The 21,868-nt window shown below is 43.3% G+C and overlaps 4 protein-coding genes across 10 annotated transcripts; all 4 read left to right on the forward strand.

The window, feature by feature from the left end:
• The first annotated feature begins 1,257 nt into the window (after window positions 1-1,257).
• Window positions 1,258-3,625, forward strand: LOC115130553 (macrophage migration inhibitory factor-like). Its single transcript, XM_029661820.2, has 3 exons — window positions 1,258-1,479; window positions 3,092-3,261; window positions 3,332-3,625. Exons 1-3 carry the CDS (start codon window positions 1,372-1,374, stop codon window positions 3,396-3,398), a joined length of 345 nt encoding a protein of 114 aa, XP_029517680.1. The 5' UTR covers window positions 1,258-1,371; the 3' UTR covers window positions 3,399-3,625.
• A 1,249-nt stretch (window positions 3,626-4,874) lies between these two features.
• On the forward strand, window positions 4,875-8,158 carry LOC115130552 (zinc finger protein 629-like). 4 transcript variants are annotated; one of them, XM_029661819.2, is made up of 3 exons: window positions 4,875-5,250; window positions 6,467-6,914; window positions 7,095-8,158. In XM_029661819.2, exons 2-3 carry the CDS (start codon window positions 6,599-6,601, stop codon window positions 8,024-8,026), a joined length of 1,248 nt encoding a protein of 415 aa, XP_029517679.1. In that variant the 5' UTR covers window positions 4,875-5,250; window positions 6,467-6,598; the 3' UTR covers window positions 8,027-8,158. The 4 variants fall into 4 exon arrangements, with proteins under 4 accessions (XP_029517679.1, XP_029517676.1, XP_029517677.1 ...); XM_029661816.2 differs by lacking the exon at window positions 4,875-5,250 and adding an exon at window positions 5,691-5,916; XM_029661817.2 differs by lacking the exon at window positions 4,875-5,250 and adding an exon at window positions 5,691-5,912.
• A 265-nt stretch (window positions 8,159-8,423) lies between these two features.
• LOC115130550 (zinc finger protein ZIPIC-like) lies at window positions 8,424-17,044 on the forward strand. Of its 2 annotated transcripts, XM_029661811.2 has the most exons (8): window positions 8,424-8,793; window positions 8,886-9,322; window positions 9,494-10,001; window positions 10,110-10,227; window positions 10,373-10,440; window positions 11,152-11,246; window positions 14,187-14,296; window positions 16,717-17,044. In XM_029661811.2, the coding sequence occupies exons 2-8, from the start codon at window positions 9,070-9,072 to the stop codon at window positions 17,041-17,043; spliced, it is 1,479 nt and encodes a 492-aa protein (XP_029517671.1). In that variant the 5' UTR covers window positions 8,424-8,793; window positions 8,886-9,069; the 3' UTR covers window position 17,044. The 2 variants fall into 2 exon arrangements, with proteins under 2 accessions (XP_029517671.1, XP_029517673.1); XM_029661813.2 differs by having other exon boundaries at window positions 8,425-9,322; window positions 9,497-10,001.
• Window positions 17,045-17,629: 585 nt separating this feature from the next.
• On the forward strand, window positions 17,630-21,234 carry LOC115130549 (zinc finger protein 485-like). Of its 3 annotated transcripts, none has more exons than XM_065019620.1 (5): window positions 17,630-17,851; window positions 18,411-18,759; window positions 18,903-19,042; window positions 19,252-19,309; window positions 19,402-21,234. In XM_065019620.1, the coding sequence occupies exons 2-5, from the start codon at window positions 18,483-18,485 to the stop codon at window positions 20,637-20,639; spliced, it is 1,713 nt and encodes a 570-aa protein (XP_064875692.1). In that variant the 5' UTR covers window positions 17,630-17,851; window positions 18,411-18,482; the 3' UTR covers window positions 20,640-21,234. The 3 variants fall into 3 exon arrangements, with proteins under 3 accessions (XP_064875692.1, XP_029517668.1, XP_029517667.1); XM_029661808.2 differs by having other exon boundaries at window positions 17,631-17,851; window positions 18,418-18,759; window positions 19,249-19,309; XM_029661807.2 differs by having other exon boundaries at window positions 17,632-17,851; window positions 19,249-19,309.
• Window positions 21,235-21,868: the final 634 nt, after the last annotated feature.

Consider the following 21,868-nt stretch of genomic DNA (forward strand, 5'->3'; position numbering starts at 1 on the left):
CTTCATTTTTATTTTTGTCGGATAGCCCAATGCTTGTTGTTTGGATTCAGTCGGTTAAATGTAAAGTTGTGTCGTCTGGAGTCTGATCGGGAGTACGGTACACAACAATAAAACTAACATATATGCAATCTAAGCATACTTTAGTGCAACATCAAAAACATTTTGATCATTTTTGATTGACATTACATCTTTCGGACTTCAGCACATTTCTTCAGATTGTATTGAAGAAAGCTCAGGGCCCCTTTGAGAAAGATGTTTTATTTAACTCTCTGTATCTACTACCATGACATTCTCTCTCTCCTCCCTGGGCCAGGAAATGTGGGTTATTTCCTGCTTAGGAGAAGGAATGCATACTGGAATTGGTTAAGTGAAACCTATTGTATGTGCTCAGCTTTTTGTAAGCCCTGGGAGGCACATAGATCGGGGAACTGCTGAACACAAACACCATTGTTTGCAAGGACGTTTGGTTTGGACCAATTACATACCCATCATTACTGCATCACACTAATACCATGATTGCATCACCTTCCTCTTCGTCAACAACATACCTCCTTGTTCCTCATCCGGATGCAGAGCTGATCAAGAATGTCACATAAAAGGTGAGAAATTAGTAGTGGATGGACAGAGTCCTGGTGAAGAATGTGGATTTAACTTTTTTAACGTTTTTTTGTTGATTGACTTGAGTTTCATGTCTTATGTTTTTCTAAAGTTATTGTGTATTTGATTTTCGGAGTTATTGAGTGTCCTATGTTTTGCTTTGAAGTGGGTCCAATTGTATGAAATCAAATACTTCTTCTCAGAGGCTATCAAAGTATTTATCCACAGCAATTATGTAAAAATGTACATCAACAAAAATGCTTCTGTTTTTCGATCAATTATTATTTTTTATTTTTTAAACAATCATACATGGAAACATGTCATCGGGTCTAACTGTCGTCTCGTGCTAAACTACGCCTGTGCATGCCGTCAAATCAAAGGCATGCCTTCAGTTTGTCACCTTCACGAGGTTGAAATAATAACTGGTTCAACTACTTAAGACATTTGCTAGGTTGTGCCTTTACACTTGGAGAAAATTAAGAACTAAGGAAGAATATTTAACTTCTCGAACAGCAAACCACGGACTGATTCGCAAGCGCTCTTGGAAGTCCTGCGATGTTGCGCCTCTGGCTTTAGAAACTGTGGTCGTACGTTTTCACCCTTCCTTAAAGTTTCTCAGTTTTCACCCCACCCAATAGGTGGCGGCACACATTTTGTTGTTGTAGTCAGTAAATACAAACCTACAGAAGAAGAAGCTGCACTCAAGCTTGCTCCAGAGCTGTGTTGATCACGGTTATTTCCCTGCGACAGAGAGAACGTAGCGAAGCAATCATCATGCCTATGTTTTTGGTGAATACTAATGTGGCTAAGAGTGACATTCCTCCTGCTCTGTTGTCTGAGGCAACAGATGAACTGGCCAAGGCGATGGGCAAACCTGTGCAGGTGAGTCTTACAAAGTTGGCACAGCAAAGCCCCCCCGCCCCTGTTGTAGAGAGCTCATTTTCGTTAATTTGATGATGATGCGTTTTTCTGCGGTGAAGATTAAATTGTAGGGAACCTTTGCTGCAGTTGAGACCCATTTGGCATCCCAATACAAAACTGTTATAAAATCGGCCATGCGCAGAGCTTCTTCCTAAAATGGAACACGAGATTCGTGCTGCAGGTCAAATCAAATGTTATTGGTCACGTACATGGTTAGCGGATGTAATTGCGAGTGCAGCGAAATGCTTGTGCATCTAGTTCCGACAGTGCAGCAATATCTAACATGCAATATCTAATATCATAGCAATATCTAATCTAATAATTCCACAACAACTACCGAATACACACAAATGTAAGTAAAGGAATGGAATAAGAATACATAAATATAAATATATGGATGAGCAATGACAGAGAGGCATAGGCTAAGATGCAATAAATAGATGGTATAAAATCCAGTATATTCAGTTGAGATGAGTGATGTAAGATATGTAAACATTAATAAAGTGGCATTATTAAAGTGACTAGTGATCCATTCATTAAAGTGGCCAATGATTTCAAGTCTGCATGTAGGCAGCAGCCTCTCTGTGTTAGTGATGGCTGTTTAACAGTCTGATGGCCCTGAGATAGAAGCTGTTTTTCAGTCTCTCGGTCCCAGCTTTGATTCACCTGTACTGACCTCGCCTTCTGGATGATAGCGGGGTGAACAGGCAGTGGCTCAGGTGGTTGTTGTCCTTGATGATCTTTTTGGCCTTCCTGTGACATCATGTGCTATTGGTGTCCTGGAGGGCAAGTAGTTTACCCCCGGTGATGCTTTGTGCAGACCGCACCACCCTCTGGAGAGCCTTGCAGTTGTGGGAGGTGCAGTTGTCGTGTCAGGCGACGATACAACCCGACAAAATGCTCTCAATTGTGGTGTTTATGTACTATGGTGTTGAATGCTGAGCTATAGTCAATGAACAGCATTCTTACATAGGTATTCCTCTTGTCCAGATGGGATAGGGCAGTGTGCAGTGTGATGGTGATCGCGTCGTCTGTGGACCTTTTGGGGCAGTAAGCAAATTGAAGTAGGTCTAGGGTATCAGGTAGGGTGGAGGTGATATGCCCCTTGACTCGTCTCTCAAAGCACTTCATAATGACAGAAGTGAGTGCTACCGGAAGATAGTCATTTAGTTCAATTACCTTTTCCTTCTTGAGTACAGGAACAATGGTGGCCATCTTGAAGCATGTGGGGACAGCAGACTGGGATAGGGAGAGATTGAATATGTCCGTAAACACACGAGCCAGCTAGTCTGCGCATGCTCTGAGGATGCGGCTAGGGATGCCGTCTGGGCCGGCAGCCTTACGAGGGTTAACACGTTTTAAATGTCTTACTCACTGTACTTGTAATAGGTCCAGGACAGGAATACTGTCAATCAAACAACTAGTTCTTATTTACTAAAGGTTTACTTGTGCAATTTCACTGTCATGGTTGGATTTTTTATCGTGCCTTAATCACGTGATTTTTCACATGATTGTTCCAGCTCCCACTCATTGTATGCTCTGTTTTCTCTTTGCGTGTGTCTCTCTCTCTCAGTACCTTGCTGTGCACATCGTCCCAGACCAGTTGATGATGTTTGGGGGGAAAGGAGACCCTTGTGCCCTCTGCTCCCTTCACAGCATTGGGAAGATTGAAGGGGCTCAGAAACAGTACTCTAAACTACTGTGTGGACTGCTCAACAAACACCTGGGCATCTCTCCTGACAGGTAATGGACACACACAGAGAGTAGAATCCACGTGAAATGTTCATACACTAACACTCCTCTTGTGTCTCAGGATTTACGTGAACTTCTTTGACATGGAGGCAGCGAACGTGGCCTGGAACAACTCTACTTTTGGTTGAGCAGGGGATCTACATTTCTATGGGAGCTGACCCCTCTTTTCCCCTACACCTTAATGGTATTATAGCACTAGAGTAGGCTATGGAGAGATGAGCAGAGATGCCTTGTTGCTGGGCTGATGTAGAGCGGTATTGATAAATGCACTTAAAATGGACCCTTGCTTTATAACAGACCCTTGATTTGCACTGGACCCTTGGCTTTGATAGTACAATAAAGTGATTCCCCTTGATCACAACTTGTTCTGTTTTCCCTGTGTTTTTGACATTTCTTACAGACCGGATGCTTTTCACTGCCATTAATTGAGAACATGCCATAAAGCAGTCCAATTTGACCTCACACAGACAATCTATTGTGTTAAATTGCTAGGTAAAGATTGGTGTATTCACACTCCAAGTGCACTATACAAACAACCATGAACAGGCGAAGACCGCTAGCTGAGAATTTACTTTTGACACGTTTTGTCATATCTGTGATGCCATGCATCTGTTCTAGGGTTCAATCAGAGTCAATAGATAGGAATCAAAATACATTGGATACTGTTCTGAATTGAGAAGCTAGTACTGATATTACACGCATAACTCCCGCTCTTGTGGTAGGAAGTATGTTGCCATTGGTGGATAAAAATAACTTCAGCAGCCACACGCAATTCTAATGGCCACAGTTGTCTATCGTCGAGTATCATTGTGAAGGTCAACCGCCTGTGCTGAAGACCAATCATAATACCTCAGTGGGACCAATACGTCTTGCTTCAAGTAAACTTACAACCATACCAGTTTTCATGGTGAACAGAAATGATGCCAAAGCTTCCGTACCAGCTGCACTTCTATCTGAAGCTACGGTGGAACTGTCCTAAGCTATGGGAAAACCAGGACCTGAGGTGAGTTTCAAAATCCATTGGCGATAATTGTTACTGTAAAGAACCCATTTCAATAGGGATTGTAATAGGGATTAATAAACTAAATGGAACTCAAATATATAGCTATAATCTGTACATAAAACATGTAGGACCAACGCCAGCTCTTAGAATTGAGGGACATTTGAGAAAAATGCGGTGTCTGAGGCCACACCTCACTCACATGCACACATAATCAAAACTGTTTTAAGTGTAGCACTGTAAAGCTACATTAACTGTTTTAAGGAGTCAAATTGAAGTAACCATCCATTCCTATTTTCTTGGTGAACACAAATATAGCCAAGACTGCTGTCCCAGTGGCACTTCTTTCAGAAGCAACAGAAGAACTGGCCAAAGCCATGGGGAAAAATGGCAGAGTTAACTTTGAAACATATAGAGAAATGACATTATAATACAACATTGCAGGGTTATACTCACAATTATCATATTGAATTACTAATATGTAATTCTATGGTTATATTGCAGTTCTTTGTTTCTCCCATCGTGCTAGATCAGCCGATGACATTCGGGCGAAAGACCGCCCCCCTGTACATACTGCTCCCTCCACAGTATTGGAGCTATAAGTGAGGAACAGAACCTGCAGTACTCCACACTACTCTGTGGACTGCTCAACAAACACCTTGGAATTCCCCCCCTGTACAGAACCAACACACTCACTCTACAGAAGTCAGCCTCTCGCTCGCGCTCTCTTTCTCACACGCACACACACGGACCCAAGCTGATCCATCTCTCCGTTTCAGGATCTACATGAACTTCTTTGAAATTGTGGTGCAAAACCTGGCCTGGGACAACACAATGTTCAAAGTTTTCATTGAGGCTTATCATGCCAAGAAATGAAAGAAGAACTGAAGACGTCTGATCAATGAATGTTGCAATAAATAGTAGAACCTCTATCTGAAGCCACGGAAGAACTGTCCAAGGCTATGGAAGTACCAGCTAAGGTGAGTCTGAGAATCTCTATTTCAATTCTATCTTGAGAATCTAGAAGGTCTTTGCGACAGTAAAGGCCTGTTTTATACTGTCTTAGTTCTCTGTCTCTCATAGCTCTTCAGCATAGGTAGTTCATTGAAATATGAACTAGAGGGAATTAACTTTCATGGAACAATCTAGATAATAGGTCATCTATTGATTATAGATGCTGCATCCAATAAAACAATGGTGTAGCTATTTGTTTTATTGCCCTACGTTGTGCGTCAACACGAGTTGATAATGATAATTTTAGAACAAAGACATAATATATGATTGATATAGTGTCAAGTCTCCCATTTTTTTCTGCAATCAGTTCTGCGCAATCGCCTAAGCATGATGATCCTCTTGACGGCATGTCCATTTCTACAATTTATCTTCTTAAAATGTGATTTAAACCTAACCCTAAACACAGCTAAATGTATGGCTAATCCTAACCTTAAACAAAGACCAAAGCTCATTTTTGTTTTCATACATTTTTACGATATAGCCATTTGTAATTTGTGGCTGTGGTAACTAGTGGAAACCAATGTAAACACTAGCTAGCTGCTACTTTGAACAGTCAGCAAATATTACACAATTTGTGGCACTGGGATGAGAGATTGAACGTTTCCGGGTAGCAGATTGACAACGTTTGGCAAGTAATAAAATCATTTTCCTTCGAGTCAAATTAAGACGCTATCGTTATACCCCTGTGTTATAGCTATGTAGCTAGCTAGCCAAGTTAGTTGAACATTAGCTAATGCTAGCAAGGCAAACTGGACAAAATTCACAATTTGTGGCACTGGTATATGAGAGTGAACGTTTCTGACTAGTCGATTGACAACGTTTGGCAAGTAATAAAATCATTTTCCTTCGAGTCAAATTAAGACGCTATCGTTATACCCCTGTGTTATAGCTATGTAGCTAGCTAGCTAAATTAGTTCAACATTAGCTAATGCTAGCAAGGCAAGCTGGACAAAATTCAGCCATCTAACTAGTTAAGTACCTAACGCCAGTATCTCCGGTAGTACTTTTGGTCTACATGAAAGAGTAATAACTAACAATTACAACAATAATTTCCAGATAGTTATTTTGCTGGCCTGAATGGCTATTCGTCGCTGATATTCCCTGTTTCTCTGGCAAGATGACAGTCCACACTGCAGGGTCACCCTTATCATCATGTATTTGACAGTTTGTCCCTGTTTCCAGGCGTACTGGTGTAATCTGGAAGCTACGTGCCAGTTTCCCAGCTTGTTGAACTCACTGGGAGGCAAGGCAACTGTAACGTTTGGAAGGGAAGTGGGGTTTATTTTCCAGTGTTGAGCTGATGCTGTTGCAGCTATGTCAGAAGCTATCCTCACCTTCCAGTACCAACTCAGTGGCGTTATGGAAACAGTCCTCAAAACCGCCATGCATGAGATCACTCGGCTGGTGAAGGAAGGCTTCCTGGAGGAAGTGACACGGAGCAAGCAGGAAGCGGACATCTTGAGGATGAAGCTGCAGCAGTGGGAGCAGAAATGGAGGGACAGAGAGGAGGAGAGGAAGAGGGAAGATGAAGAGACAGAGCAGAGAAAGAAGAGGGAAGCGAGAGAGCAGATGGGCATGTGTGTGAGTTGCAGTTGTACTGAAGACACTGAGAAAGGGGAGGCTCTGTCAGGTAAGTGAAGAGAGATGCACGCGCGCACACACACACACACACACACACACACACACACACACACACACACACACACACACACACACACACACACACACACACACACACACACACACACACACACACACACACACACACACCTGATATAGGATCTCTTACTTTGTTCTGTTCCATCCTCAGGAGCAGAGGAAGGTTGTGTTATCAAACAGGAGGAGATGTTCCAGTCAGAGGGACCCAACACTCTCCCAGAGAGAGAGGGTCCACAGGAAACGGACATGTCCAGCACTTCCCGTGTCTCTGAAAGGATGGAAGAGAGGGAAGCCCATGTGGTCCACATCAAACAGGAGCCCAATGACTGGGGGGATCTAGTATCCCAGATGGTCACATCCACAGATACTACCATAATGAGCCTGAGTCGTCTGCAGAGATTGAGTGCCCATGCTGGGGCATGGACCAGTGAGCCTCAGCCTCAACTTCCAGCACCATGGACCAGAGAGCCTCTACCTCCAGCACCATGGGCCAGGGAGCCACCACCGCTACCTCCAGAACCAACACCATGGACCAGGGAGAAGCAGCACGTACTCCCAGGGTCAGGTATACCCACCCAGGCAACAGAGTGTGCTGTGGGAGCCCTGGAGTCCAGTCCCTATGGTCTCAGCAACAACACAACGGCACAGCTGGGGGTCAAACCCTACAGCTGCCCACACTGTGAAAAGAGCTTCCCTCAGCTACGAAACCTGAAAGACCACCAGAAGTACCACCACACAGGGAAAAAGGCCTTCACCTGCTCCCAGTGTGGTAAGGGCTTTGTGTACATGTGCCACCTCAGGGTACACATGCAGTGCCACACAGGGGAAAGGCCGTTCAGCTGCTCTCAGTGCGGTAAGAGCTTTGTCTACCTGTGCAACCTGAAGTCCCACCAGCAGTATCACACAGGAGAGAAACCGTACAGCTGCTCTCAATGTGGGAAGAGCTTCAGCCTTCAGAGTGGCTTGAAGAAACACAGGGTCATTCACTCAACAGAGAGGCCTTACCACTGCACGAACTGTGGGAATAGATTCTATTCTAGAGCAGACCTGAAAAGACATGAACAGATTCATGCAGCAAGGTAGAACTTTGAGATGAAGCTGGTTGATTTAGAAAATCTGAGTGAAGAAAATAACAGCACACGTGTACTATGTTCAATGTATTTGTAGCTACTGATGCATTTCATGTTGAGAAGAATAAAACCCTTAATGAAGAAATGATTCTCATCCTTAAATGATTTGTCTAACTTGTCATTAACTGTTACATACAAAAACAGATATATTAAAAGTAAAGTAGCCATGTCTGACCCAGAACGGCCCATAGATATCATACTCAGGCAAATAAATACATTTGATACAGCGCTTCAGACAGTTGTCTCAGAGAATATGTTGAATTCCAAAGATTCTAGACGAGATTTCAACAAAAAGATTTAGGAGTTCTGCGCAATTGTATTGGCAGTATGATCACCTCGATGCCACAGATCGGGAGGTGGAGCCGCAGGATCTCTCCTCAGCTAGTTAGCTGTTAGCTTATTATGTTAGCTAGTACCTGGCTTTGTTACGTCTGTACTACAGGCTATGAGACGTTTGACGTTTGTAACTAGCTGATTTGTTGACGCACAACAACAACAACCAACGTCTAGGAAGTGGTAATAATATTTTAGATTTGAGTCAAATGGTTGGAAAGTTGTTACTACACTGTTCATATACAGTCATTGGTTATTAAGTTAGCTTAGCTAAGCAGCTAGCAAGCTTGAGAAATGCATTATTTGGTACGCCTAATCACAGGCAAAAAGGGATGTATGGGTTCATTAATTTGTTAGTTACACGCATGTTGCTGGGCTAAATCATTGGTAAGTGAGCTTCCTATACTGGAAAGATATTTGGGGCATATCAAGACCACATTTGGTGTATTTGACAGCTTGCCCTTGTTTCTTGGAGGAAGATTCCTGACTCTGGGCAGTGGTGTGATCTGGAGGAGGCGAAATCCAAGTCTTTTCAGTATAGTGACCCAAACTGGGAAACAACGGTAGGAAGCTCAGCCAAAGAAGACTGTCTGTACTCTGGGACTGGTACCAATAAGGGAAGTGGGATTGATTTGCCAGTGTTGAGTTGATGTTGTTGCAGCTATGTCTGAGGCCATCATCAACTTCCAGTACCAGCTCAGTGGCGTCATGGAAACAGTCCTCAAAACTGCCATGCATGAAATCACTCTATTGGTGAAGGATGGCTTCCTGGAGGAAGTGACACGGAGCAAACAGGAAGTGGACGTCTTGAAGGAGAGGCTGCAGAGATGGAGGGACAGAGAGGAGGAGTGGAGGGGGATGTGTGTGAGATGTGGTTGTGCTGGAGACACTGAGGAGAAAGTAGAGGCTTTGTCAGGTGAGTGTTTTTTCACAACTGAATTTCCCCTCTGGGATTGATTAGGTATTCATCTGTCTAATTACCATGGTTATACCATGTTGATAGTTTAGACAGAGGTAACAGAGCTGTAATCTGTATAGTCTGACATGCACATCATGAATACTATCACTGGTTCTGGTATTTCCTCAGCAGCAGAGGGTTATGGTATTAAACAAGAGGAGATTCTCCAGTCAGAGGGGCTCGTTGCTCTGAGGGAGGCCCAGGAGGTCCATGTCAAAGAGGAGGCCGATGCACAGGGAGACTGGGGGGATATGGTAAGCCTAACAATCCCATACACCGATGCCCCCCATAGTGACCTTGGTTTGTCTGCACCATGGGCCAGTGAGCCCCAGCCTCTATCAACACCATGGACCAGTGAGGAGCAGCCTTCACACCCAGGGTCAGTAATACCAGCCCAGGGGATAGAGAGCTCTATGGGCCTCCCTGAGTCCATGTGCCACCTGAGAATCCATATGCAGTGCCACACGAGGGAGAGGCCGTACAGCTGCTCTCAGTGTGGGAAGAGCTTCAGCCATCAGAGCGTCTTGAAGAGACACAGGGCCTATCACACCGGAGAGAGGCCTTACCAGTGCACGGACTGTGGGAAAAGATTTATCGCTAGAGCGGACCTGAAAAAACATGAACAAATCCATTCAAGGTAACATTGGACAACATGTTTTGGAGTACTCGTGTACCAGGGAGAATTAGTTTGCTTGCTAGTTAGCAAAGGTTAACTCACACTGTTCCTGTTTTTTATATTTTCCAGGGGCATCTGTACCATTTCCAAGGCAAAACTGACGAAGGGAGTCCAAGATAATGAAGATTACGCTGCGCCAGTTCCTGTTACATCAAGAACTGGAAGGATTATTCCACTGGCATTATTAGTGAGTTTGAAATTAGCTGAAACATCTTACACACCGGCCAGAGTTTGTTGTAAAGCAAAGTAGCTAGCTATACACTTAGGTTTGTTAGCCTCTCCAATCTCCACTTGGTCAGTTAACTTACTGTGTATTTCTTTATTCCTAATAGGCATCAGTAAGACAGGCCCATAAGCAGCTTGGGGAAGATCTAAAATGGAGATTCGGCCCAAATGACTGGTATGCACTTTATTAACAAGGCTGTAGTGATACTGCTCTTTGAAAAGCTGCTTGGTTTCTTAGTTTGATTTATACTTACAGGGATATTGTACCCAAATTACAAAATTACATTGGTTTCCTCACCCTGTAAGCAGTCTATGGACAAGGTATGATGGCAATACATGCTTTGGTTTAGTTTCCCTGGCACTGCCTCCCATGCTAACATTTTAGCATTTGTGGCACAAATCCCATACAAGTCATGGGACCGGTATTAGTATTTTTCGCGCATCATGTTCACAAACAATTTTAGATAATTTCGTATGATTGGACATGTGTGAAATATGCTAATATCGTCCCATGACTTGAATGGGATTTGTGCCACAAATGCTAAAACATTAGCATGTGGAATAGTTCCAGGGAAACTTAACCAAAGCATGGATTGCTGTCATACCTTGCCTATAGACTGCTTACAGGGTAAGGAAACCAATATGTAATTTTGTATTTTGGGTGAACTATCCCTTTAAATATTCCATGGGTTTTTTTTCAGTTGGTTGCACCATTGCAGACGTGGGTTCAAAATTCAATTTGAAACTTTGCTTATCCTGTCTAGAGTGTCAAGTGGGTGGGGTTTGCACTTTTGGGATGTTTTGATTTCATATAGTATAGTCAAGTTTATTACATGATCATCACACTCGTATTTCTTTCAATAATCACAACATTATGGTTTTTCAGCTTCAGGTCCCCTCACAACGAGGAGGTGACCAAAGCAGTGATGCAGATTGTAAAGGATGGAGGCAAAAACTGGGGTCCCGACAGCCTCATCAGAAGTGAGTCTTAGCTTTAGTAGCTACCGTATGGTATAGATTTACAGAATGTAACAATGTAAAGAATCCATATCTCTTCAAAAATATATTGTTAGTATGTAATGTCGTCTCCTGCTGCAGCAGCCTTCCAGGTATTTCATGATTTGAAAATGAATTAATTGAATATTGCATTCCGTTTAAAATGTCAATTTAATTCAATATTCAAATTCAATAATTACACTGAACAAAAAAATATACGCAACAATTTCTAATATTTTACTGAGTTAGTTCATATAAGGAAATTAGTCAATTGAAATAAATGCATTAGGCCCTCATCTATGGATCTCATAGTGGTTGTGAGGCCGGTTGGACGTATTGCCAAATTCTCTAAAACGACGTTGGAGGCCGCTTATGGTAGAGAAATAAACATACAATGCTCTGGTGGACATCCCTGCAGTCAGCATGCCAATTACACGCTCTATGAAAACTTGAGACATCCGTGGCATTGTGTTGTGTGACAAAACCACATTTTTAAGTGGCCTTTTTGTTGTCCCCAGTGCAAGGTGCACCTGTGTAATGATCATGCTGTTTACTCAGCTTCAGGTGGATGGATTGTATTGGCAAAGGAGAAATGCTCACCAACAGGGATATACACAAATTGTGCCCAACATTTTTGAGAAATACGCTTTTTGTTAGTATGGAACATTTCTGTTATTTTCTTTATTTCAGCTCATGAAACATGGGACAAACATATTGTTTCAATATGATAGATTTGTAAACTTGATACACAGACAATGATTGCAAACTCTCATTTCAAGTTTATCAAAGTTTCATATATTCAACTGCATCCAAATTCAGTTATTTTTAAATTCAGATTCAAAACCAGAGACAACATCCTGGTTCTTTGCAAGGCAGGAAAAGTAGAGGAGAAAATATAGAATTAAACCCTCACTGTGGTAAACAGAAGAGTCTGGCAGTTTCTGAAGTCAATGTGGCATGTTGAATTGATTTTCTTCCTATGAATTTGGCTCTAGCATTTGAACCGTTTTGGCCTTAATTTAAACTATTATGACCCCATTCCTGAAAGTTAAGACTCTGAAATATGGTTGTGCCTTCTGTTCCCATCTATGATGATCACAGGCCGCGTTAGAAGCGAGTACCACAAAAACACAATTTGGTCCACTTAAAAATACATTTGAATTGCCCTGTCATAGCCCTTCTAAGGATAGCCGTTCCATTCCCTATTTAATCTTGCGACTGACTGGGATCGAACCAGATCTCCTTCATGTCACAACACTGTTAGCCCACTTAACTAAACGCTTATAGGGATAAGTTCAGGAAGTTGATGTAAAGGACGACATGTTGCTTAACGAGTACCGCTTCCCCCCCGGTTCATCTCGAACTCAGAACTTCTGTCTCGCAAGCACACGTGACTTCCTTCCTGAAGTGTTCCAACCCACCATACTATTGTAGAGGTCCTGAGTCATCGGATGCCACCTTTCCAACGAGTCAGTTCGTCAAATTTCTTCCCCACTAGAACTGCCCTGGTCAACTCAAGTGCTGTTATTGTGAAATGGAAACATCTAGGAGAAACAATGGCTAGGCCGCGAAGTGGCAGACCACACAAGCTCACAGAACGGGGCAGCCGAGTGCTGAAGCGCGTAGCGCTTAAATATTGTCTGGGCTCAGTTGCAGCACTCATTACCGAGTTCCAAACTGCCTCTGGATGCAAGGTCAGCACAAAAACTGTTTGTTGGAGCTTCAAGAAATGGGTTTCCATGGCTGACCAGCTGCACACAAGCCTAACATCACCATGCACAATGCTAAGCATCGGCTGGAGTGGTGTAAAGCTTGCCGCCAGTGGAAATGCATTCTCTGGGGTGATCACGTTTCACCATCTGGCAGTCCAACGGATGAATCATGGTTTGGCGGATACCAGGAGAACACCACCTGCCCGACTGCATAGTGCCAACTGTAAAGTTTGGTGGAGGAGGAATAATGGCCTGGGGCTGTTTTACATCGTTCTAGTGAAGGGAAATCTTAACGCTACAGCATACAATAACATTCTAGACGGTTCTGTGCTTCTAACTTTGTGGCAACAGTTTGGGGAAGGCCCTTTCCTGTTTCAGCACGACAATGTCCCCGTGCAGAAAGCGAGGTCCATACAGAAATGGTTTGTCGAAATCGATGTGGAAGAACTTGACTAGCCTGCACAGAGCTCTGACCTCAACCCCATCAAACACCTTTGGGATGAATTGGAACGCTGACTGCAATGTGTTCCAACATCTAGTGGAAAGCTTTCCCAGAAGAGTGGAGGCTGTTATAGCAGCAGAGGGACTAACTCCATATTAATGCCCATGATTTTGGAATGAGATGTTTGACGAGCAGATGTCCACATACATTTGGTCATGTAGTATATATCCGAAACGATTTGAGTGCTCGAGCCAAATTCATAGGACCAAAATAAATTCAACATACCACATTGGCTTCAGACACCGGCAGAAGCTTCCATTTACCACAGTGAGTGTTTAATTATTTCTGTTCTCCCCTGCTTATCCTGGCTGGCAAAGTACCAGGATGTTGTCTCTGGTTTTGAATCTGAATTAAAGAACCGAATTTGAAAACTGAATCTGAATGCATCTGTGAAGTTGAATATATGAAACTTTGAAATGATTGTACCATATTTAAACAAATATAAATATTGAATTTGAATACTGAATTAAGTTGAAATTGAATTTGAAAAATGAATGCAATATTCACTCAATTCAGTTTCAAATCAGGAGGAAATACAAGTTCAATTTATGAATGCAATTATTGAATTTGTGCATTACAAATATTAAATTCAAATGTTTGCAATTCAAATACAATTTATGTTGGCCCTGAAATCGCTCCATAACATACAACAACTTATCACGTTGTATCACATCCACACTATTTTAATATAACCATTTTCCCTTTCCATAGAGGCATGCAACAGGGCTTATGAGTACTGGAAGGCTCAAGGGAAGATTGAACTGGAGGGCAGTGTGGCGGTCATCAAGAAGAAGAAAATCCTCACCAGCAGGCGGAGCAGGGTATGTTATCAGTAACACACAACACCACTCAATATAATCACACATCACTCAGACATAAGAACATTTTATTGTGCATTTAACTGGAATTTGAATTTTTCATGCAGGATATTATTCACGTTGAAAGCTTATATATACACACAATGTCTGTACTCACAATTTCACCAATAAGTTATGTATTGCTAGTCTGAGTACCAGTCTCTTTAGCTAACTGTTGCCAGAAGCTCAGTTACAGTCACTAACACTCTAGATAACATAAAAACAGCCTAAGCAGGCTCTGCCAGGGCGAGTCAAATGGTCAGAGTGCGGTGTTCCCTCATTTGTGTCTGGAAATAGCTAGCAAACTTTAGCCAGTTAGCTTGGGTGCTGGAAAGCCATTGTGAGATCAGGTCGCTCGGCTCAACCCTACTCCTCGGCCACAGCATCCGGTGTGCGCTCTAAATGCTCCAAGATGTAAACATTCAGAATTTAGGACAATCTGACAACACTCTGAATTTACAAAGACCCAGAGCACACTCTGACACGCTTGAGGCAATTTATGAACGCACCCTAAATATGCGCTGGAGTTGCTCATTGGTGGTTGTAAACTTGAATGGGATTTGTGCCACAAATGCTAAAACATTAGCATGTGGAATAGTTCCAGGGAAACTTAACCAAAGCATGGATTGCTGTCATACCTTGCCTATAGACTGCTTACAGGGTAAGGAAACCAATATGTAATTTTGTATTTTGGGTGAACTGTCTGCACATTAAGCCCTGAATCTATTCTACCACGCCCAGAAATCTGCTCCTTTTATTCTCTGTCCCCAACGCATCAGACGACCAGTTTTGCTAGTCTTTAGCCGTACCCCATCCTACTACTCCTCTGTTTCTCGGGTGATGTGGAGGCTATCCCAGGCCCTGCGTGTCCAAAAGGCACTCTCATTAGTTGACTTCTGTAATCGAAAAAGCCTTGGTTTCATGCATGTTAAAGTTTGTTTTACTCACTGCTTTAGCACACTCCATCAACCCCGATGTCCTTGCCGTGGCTGAATCCTGGCTTAGGAAGGCCACCAAAGATTCTGAGATTTCCATACCCGACTACAACATTTTCCGTCAAGATAGAACTGCCAAAAGGGGAGGAGTTGCAATCTACAGCAGAGAGAGCCTGCAAAGTTCTGTCATACTTTCTAGGTCTATGCCCAAACAGTTTGAGCTTATAATTTTAAAAATGAATCTCTCCAGAAATAAGTCTCTCACTGTTGCCGCATGTTATAGACCCCCCCCCCCTCAGCTCCCAGCTGTGCCCTGGACACCATATGTGAATTGATTGCCCCCATCTATATTCAGAGTTCGTTCTGTTAGGTGACCTAAACTGGGATATGCTTAACACCCCAGCAGTCCTACAATCTAAACTAGATGCCCTCAATCTCACACAAATTATCAAGGAAACCACCAGGTACAACCCTAAATCCGTAAACATGGGCACCCTCATAGATATTATCCTGACCAACTTGCCCTCCAAATACACCTCTGCTGTTTTCAATCAGGATCTCAGCAATCACTGCCTCATTGCCTACGTCCGCTATGGGTCCGCGGTCAAACGACCACCCCTTATCACTGTCAAACGCTCCCTAAGACACTTCTGCGAGCAGGCCTTTCTAATCGCCCTGGCCCAGGTATCCTGGAAGGATATTGACCTCATCCCGTCAGTCGAGGATGCCTGGTCGTTCTTTAAAGGTAATTTCCTCACCATCTTAAATAAGCATGCCCCTTTCAAAAAATGTAGAACTAATAACAGATATAGCCCTTGGTTCACTCCAGACCAGACTGCCCTTGACCAGCACAAAAACATCCTGTGGCGGACTGCAATAGCATCGAATAGTCCCTGCGAAATGCAACTGTTCAGGAAAGTCAGGAACCAACACACAATCAGTCAGGAAAGCAACGGCTAGCTTTTTTAAACAGAAATTTGCATCCTGTAGCTCTAACTCCAAAAAGTTTTGGGACACTAAAGTCCATGGAAAACAAGAGCACCTCCTCCCAGCTGCTCACTGCACTGAGGCTAGACGACACGGTCACCACCGATAAATCCATGATAATCGAACATTTCAATAAGCATTTCTCTACGGCTGGCCATCCTTTCCTCCTGGCTACCCCAACCACGGTTGCTTCTCAACCGGATACTTGAAGAAAAAAAGTTTTAGTTCCATAATTTGTATAGTCGTTGTGATTGGAGGATAGCTGTGAGGGTGCTTGAGTCAGGATCAAATCCTATGTTCTTTTAGAGCTCATTAATGATAGAATGTTCATATTTGAAGATGGCGGAAAGGCCAGGCTCTTTGGCACATGACATGGAGTACAGGGAGTGGATTATCTAAAGAGACTGGTACCCAGGCAAATGTATTGCTGCTTATTCAAGTCCTTTCTCTGTAAAATTTCAGCTCTTCCAGAAGAGAGTAAAGGTGGGAGGAGAGCTCCTCGCCCCAGAAGATCTGGACTTCCTGGTTGGAGCAGACCCCAACTTCATGTCGGACGAGGAAAGTGATGCTGAAGACAAGTTCACCTATCATGTGCTCCCTCCCAGGTGGCGTTGCTCGAGGTTGACCCAGATCGTCCGACTCTGTCAGATAACCTTAGATGACAATCGCCTTAAGGGCGTTGAGCCAAAGTCGGCTCGCTCCAGAAAATTACAGGGGGGTAGATTTACCCCCCGCCATCCCCCAAAAGGAGAGGCTAAACAAGTGTATGTGAATAAAAATGATAAATGAACTGAATTGTCATTATTTCTTAAATGGATTAAGTGAATGGTCAAACATTGTTGTTGACTGTTACAAATGCACTATGAATCAAAGACTTCTTACTGTTCACATTCTGGTAAATACATTTAGAAATTTCCTTCTGTTTTGTGGAGAGTCTCTAGATTTAAGTTGCCTCTAACCAGTGATTTAGGATAAACTAAACCTAACCCCATCCTGAGCAGTGATTATAGGAAGTGAAAAGCAAAACTGACCCTAGATCTGTGTCATAGAGGTAAAGGGCTGTCCATTTTTGGTTGTGCCAGAGCTAGGACCTATTTAGCAGGACTAATGGTTTAATGCAGACTACAATGTTGATACCTGCCATTGGACAGTTCTGGTGTTATGAGACTGATGGTTTCTTGACACAGAGGATTTGTTTACATAACGGGTTAGGATAATTCACAAGGCAGGTTAGGAAAATGGTTAGGCTTAGTCACAACGCTACAGTTGTCAACAACCATTATCCCCGGCAAACAAGCCACAGACCAATGGCGAGCATCAATGGGTGTCAACTTGATAACAAGAAACGCCTATATCAGAAAACGCCCCTAATTGCGGTCTGCCAACGCAACATCGAAATCCCTAGGTAAAATCGCGAGGATAGATCGCCGACTGGAGAAAGTCCACATGGAAAAATGGTGGCTGGTCGAGTAGGGTTTGCATTTCAGCGGACAGTTCAACAACAGTAAATATTGATATTGCAGTCTACATACGTTGAAGATACACACAACGACAAAGTCAACGGAGTCCGTTGTTTTAGGGACCGCTGATTTTGCAGGTTTGTGTTGTCCGTTATAGCCATCAATGTGACGAAGTCTTCGCTAACATGTTTACTTTTCGCGCGCGGATCCTCTAACTGCATATTCCAGCATGTTGTGTTGAATTTGCTCGTCTGTAAGCAATGCATACAGCTTTGTGAATGATGGAAACCTTATAAACCGTATACCATGCAAGTATAGAGGTATTCTATACAGTTAACTAGATAGCTAGCGATTGTGACATGGCATCTTACATCGTTTATGCTAGTTAGCCCACAATGTCTTTATCGGGGTCGAGTAAGTTACTTGAATGTTACATAAAAAGTATTAAGTTTGTAGCAAGATGACAAAAACATCCCATTACTAGCACCTGCTGCAAGACCGCTTTGATCACTAGTCGACTATTACTGAGCATCTGTCTTTTTAGTTTGAAACAGCTTTATCTACCGATTTTATTTGGTTAAATAAACAACCCAAATACTTTCCCTTGAATACATTACAGCGTTGGTCTACCGCATGTAACTAACTATACCACCTTGCCTGTTGCCTTGACATGATTCTTCTTTATTGACATTTGAGCTTCCAGCTGGTGCAGCTGGGTGACTTCACACGGACCTGAGTCAGGTGGAGGCGGAGCCACTTAAACCAGAAATGTCGGAGAAGGTGCAGAAGGCCTTCAGGGTGCAGCTGTCCTCTGTCATGGACTCCCTGCTCACAGCTGCCGTGTGTGAGATTGCCAAGATCTTTGAGGGCAGTCTGAATGAGCAGCAGGAGGAGTTGACACAGAAAGGAGACGAGATCTCTGCATTGATGGAGAAGCTGAAGCAGGCAGAGAAGAGGTTGAAGGAGGGAGCAAAAGGAGGAGAGGACCCGGACAATACCTCTGGACAATACCTCTCTTCCGTGACAGCAATTTCTGAGATGGAAGGTAAGTTGATAATGCATAGACAAATAGCAACATCATTTCAGGGCTTGTTGACTGTGTAGATATGCATGTTTTCTCTCCCAGTTGGTGTCAGCTGAGCTCTATTATGTTTCTCATTCAATTTTTACCTTTGGGTTTCTATGCAGTATCCGATTGGTGCGAGCCCCTTCAGTCAGAAGATTCCTTAATTCCGCCCTCAAACATCAAAAAGGAAAATGAGTGGTCATGTGTGGACCTGCGACCACTGAGTGTGTCTCTATGGCGCATCCCTAACATCAAAATAGAGGTCAGTGACCGGTCCGGTGTAGGAAACCTGAATCAGTCAGACGGTCATTATGCACACCCGAATGTAGCCAATGGGCTGAACACAATAAGTGGCTTCTGTTTAGAATGAGGTTAAATGTCTGCTTTATTAGTAGTTTGGCGGTGTAATTGGTTGCGATCAGAGACTGATGATATTCTTATCATATTCATTATGAGTCTGTGTTTTAGCAGGCTGAAGATTTTGATAACCACCTGCTGACTGCTCTAGCCAGGAGTCCTCCACGAAAAGGTAAGAGTAAATCATCCTTGGCCCTCGTAATTGTAATTCGGCTCCTGGTGCAGGGCATCACTGACTCCACTCTTTTTGCTCCTCTTTTGCAGGGTTGGCTGCAGAGTGGTTGTTAAACAGACGGCTAAGAGACTTACCTGAACTGAGTGCGACCGGGTCAGGGTACGGTCATGTTTCAGTGGGACGCGGTCGGGGCCAGGGGCTGAGGAAGACCCATGGTCGTCTGCTGCGCATGTTCGAACAAGAAAACCCGGAACCCCAGAGCAACCCGGAACCCCAGAGCAACAACATATCAAACAACAATGTCTTAAGTCACCACACAAGACAAGGAAAAGATAGTGACTTACAAAACGAACACAGTGAGGGGAGTCATGGGAAAATGAGTGACATAGTGAAGAAGGTAGGAAGGAGAAGAAAGCATTTGAAAATGGAACCCGATGCGGATGGACAAGCGGTAATCAGTGGAACTGACAAGAGTTTCAGATGCAAATACTGTGGGAAGGGCTTTGGCCGTGAGTTTGGTCTTTCTGTGCACATGAGGTCTCATAAAAAGGTGAAAATCAAGGGGACATACAAATGTCCTAAGTGTTCCAAAAAGTTTCAGTACCCAAGTGATCTTCGTGTGCACACGCGGAACATCCACGAGAAGAGCATACCTTGCTCCAGCGTCAAAGAAATGTCAGACTCAGTCAAGCACAATGTGAAACCCCTCTCCCCCAGCAGAGCCACGCCTACTTCCTGTGACAACAAACCTCTCTCTGCCAGCAAGGCTAAACCTCTCTCCCCGAAAGACAAACCTGTGTCCCCAAACAATAAAGCTGACACACCCAAAGAAAGCGGCACACATCCAAAAGTGTATTCTTGTTACGTTTGCCATAAGAAATACACTTCTGCACATTCCCTGCGAGACCATGGGCGTATTCACACAGGTGAGAGGCCATACCCTTGTAACCAGTGTGGACAGAGGTTCCGTGTAAAGCAGTTCCTGATATTACACTTGCGTAAAGCCCATGTGGATGTGTATGGGGGTGAGGAGAGCAGCGGAGACCTCTCCTGGACTGCACCTATTGAGGAACCCATGGCAAACGGTGCAGAGCAGCAACCAGACGGCCTGTTCCAATGCACAGTGTGTAAAATGCTGCTAAATTCACAGATTAGCCTCGTTCAACACTTCCGCATCCATACAGTTGAGAAACCACTGAGCTGCGAAGTGTGGCAAAACATTCCGCTACCATCCCGTCTTGATCAGCCACTTGAGGTCCACCCACCCGGGAAAGAAGTACTTGTGCCTGAAGTGTGTGAAGCAATTAGAGACAATGGCAGAACTTAAGGCATTTGCAACAAGTTCACCAGTTCAAGAAACAGAACCCGCTGTCCTCGCTGTAGCGGGACTTTCCACAACAGTAATGACCTTTTAGGATCCACTATGAAACTGTCCATGCCTGAGTATTCAGTAGGGCCGGGGGTCAACTCCAATTACATTCAGGAGATACATTTGTTACAGTTTTGTAATCATTGACTGAGGGAAAAGGAATTGACCCCAACCCCGGTGCCCCGTGAACTAACATGATGCTGAGAGAGGATGAAGAAAGAGAACTCAACTTGATATGGTGATCAGTCAGTTGTCTTGTGGGCAGCAGGTTCTCAGCTGATCACTTTTTTTTTTTTTAAGTCCGTGGTTTATGACGATTTTTATTTTAAAAGTCTTGGGGGTTTTTGTTTGATGTTTTCTGTTTTTGTTCCATGTAAATGTGTCTATTGATTTTATATTCTGTATTATGACAAATGTAACATGAATTGTACTGTATATTCCCCCTGTTAAGAAAGTCACAGGGCAGAGAAGACTCATGTTTATCTCTTCTGATGATATACATTTGCTCCAACTGCTTTTTAAAAAAAAACAAATAAAATCGGACATTACCGGAGGTTGGCATCTTTTTAATAAGGCATTCAAAATGCATACTCCAATGACGGTTTTCAGTGATTACCAAGATTATTAGTGACCTTTTTAGGAATTACAATGATTCTTTTTAAAGTGGTGATTTACTTTTATTTACATTTACATTTAAGTCATTTAGCAGACGCTCTTATCCAGAGCGCCTTACAAATTGGGCAAGTCAGTTAAGAACACATTCTTATTGACTGCCTGGCAAAAGGTCTATGGGGATGGAGGCTGGGATTCAGAATAAAAATTCAATAATAAATATAGGACAAAACACACATCACGGCAGGAGTGTCCACTGTGGACTTCATCACCTTTTAGAGTATATCTTACAATCAGGTTGATTGTGTGGGCAAGACATAGATGATGGGTCCATTTAAACATTTCCATAGCTTTGGTTATGTTGGCTGCATTGTTGCTAACACAACAGACCACTTTTCCATCTACTTGCCATTCTCTGGCCACTCTCAACAGTTCTTCTGACAAGTTCTCTGAGGTGTGTCTGTCGCTGAACTCAAAGCAGTCCAGAAGATAACTAGAAAAATCTTTAATGAAGTGACATGTAACCAACATGTAAGAAGTGGTTGCCCTTGATGTCCAGCAGTCAGTGGTAAGGC

This window comes from Oncorhynchus nerka, linkage group LG6 (assembly GCF_034236695.1).
Source record: "Oncorhynchus nerka isolate Pitt River linkage group LG6, Oner_Uvic_2.0, whole genome shotgun sequence".
Taxonomy (NCBI): Eukaryota; Metazoa; Chordata; class Actinopteri; order Salmoniformes; family Salmonidae; genus Oncorhynchus; species Oncorhynchus nerka.

Coding starts and splice junctions, on each gene's coding strand:
- LOC115130549 (XM_029661808.2), top strand. CDS start 18,483: ATGTCGGAGAAGGTGCAGAAGGCCTTCAGGGTGCAGCTGTCCTCTGTC. Junction 18,760..18,902: donor AGCAATTTCTGAGATGGAAG/GTAAGTTGATAA, acceptor GTTTCTATGCAG/TATCCGATTGGTGCGAGCCC. Junction 19,043..19,248: donor TCCCTAACATCAAAATAGAG/GTCAGTGACCGG, acceptor TCTGTGTTTTAG/CAGGCTGAAGATTTTGATAA.
- LOC115130550 (XM_029661811.2), top strand. CDS start 9,070: ATGTCTGAGGCCATCATCAACTTCCAGTACCAGCTCAGTGGCGTCATG. Junction 10,002..10,109: donor CATGAACAAATCCATTCAAG/GTAACATTGGAC, acceptor TATATTTTCCAG/GGGCATCTGTACCATTTCCA. Junction 11,247..14,186: donor TCCCGACAGCCTCATCAGAA/GTGAGTCTTAGC, acceptor CCCTTTCCATAG/AGGCATGCAACAGGGCTTAT.
- LOC115130552 (XM_029661819.2), top strand. CDS start 6,599: ATGTCAGAAGCTATCCTCACCTTCCAGTACCAACTCAGTGGCGTTATG. Junction 6,915..7,094: donor GAAAGGGGAGGCTCTGTCAG/GTAAGTGAAGAG, acceptor TTCCATCCTCAG/GAGCAGAGGAAGGTTGTGTT.
- LOC115130553 (XM_029661820.2), top strand. CDS start 1,372: ATGCCTATGTTTTTGGTGAATACTAATGTGGCTAAGAGTGACATTCCT. Junction 1,480..3,091: donor CGATGGGCAAACCTGTGCAG/GTGAGTCTTACA, acceptor TCTCTCTCTCAG/TACCTTGCTGTGCACATCGT. Junction 3,262..3,331: donor CTGGGCATCTCTCCTGACAG/GTAATGGACACA, acceptor CTTGTGTCTCAG/GATTTACGTGAACTTCTTTG.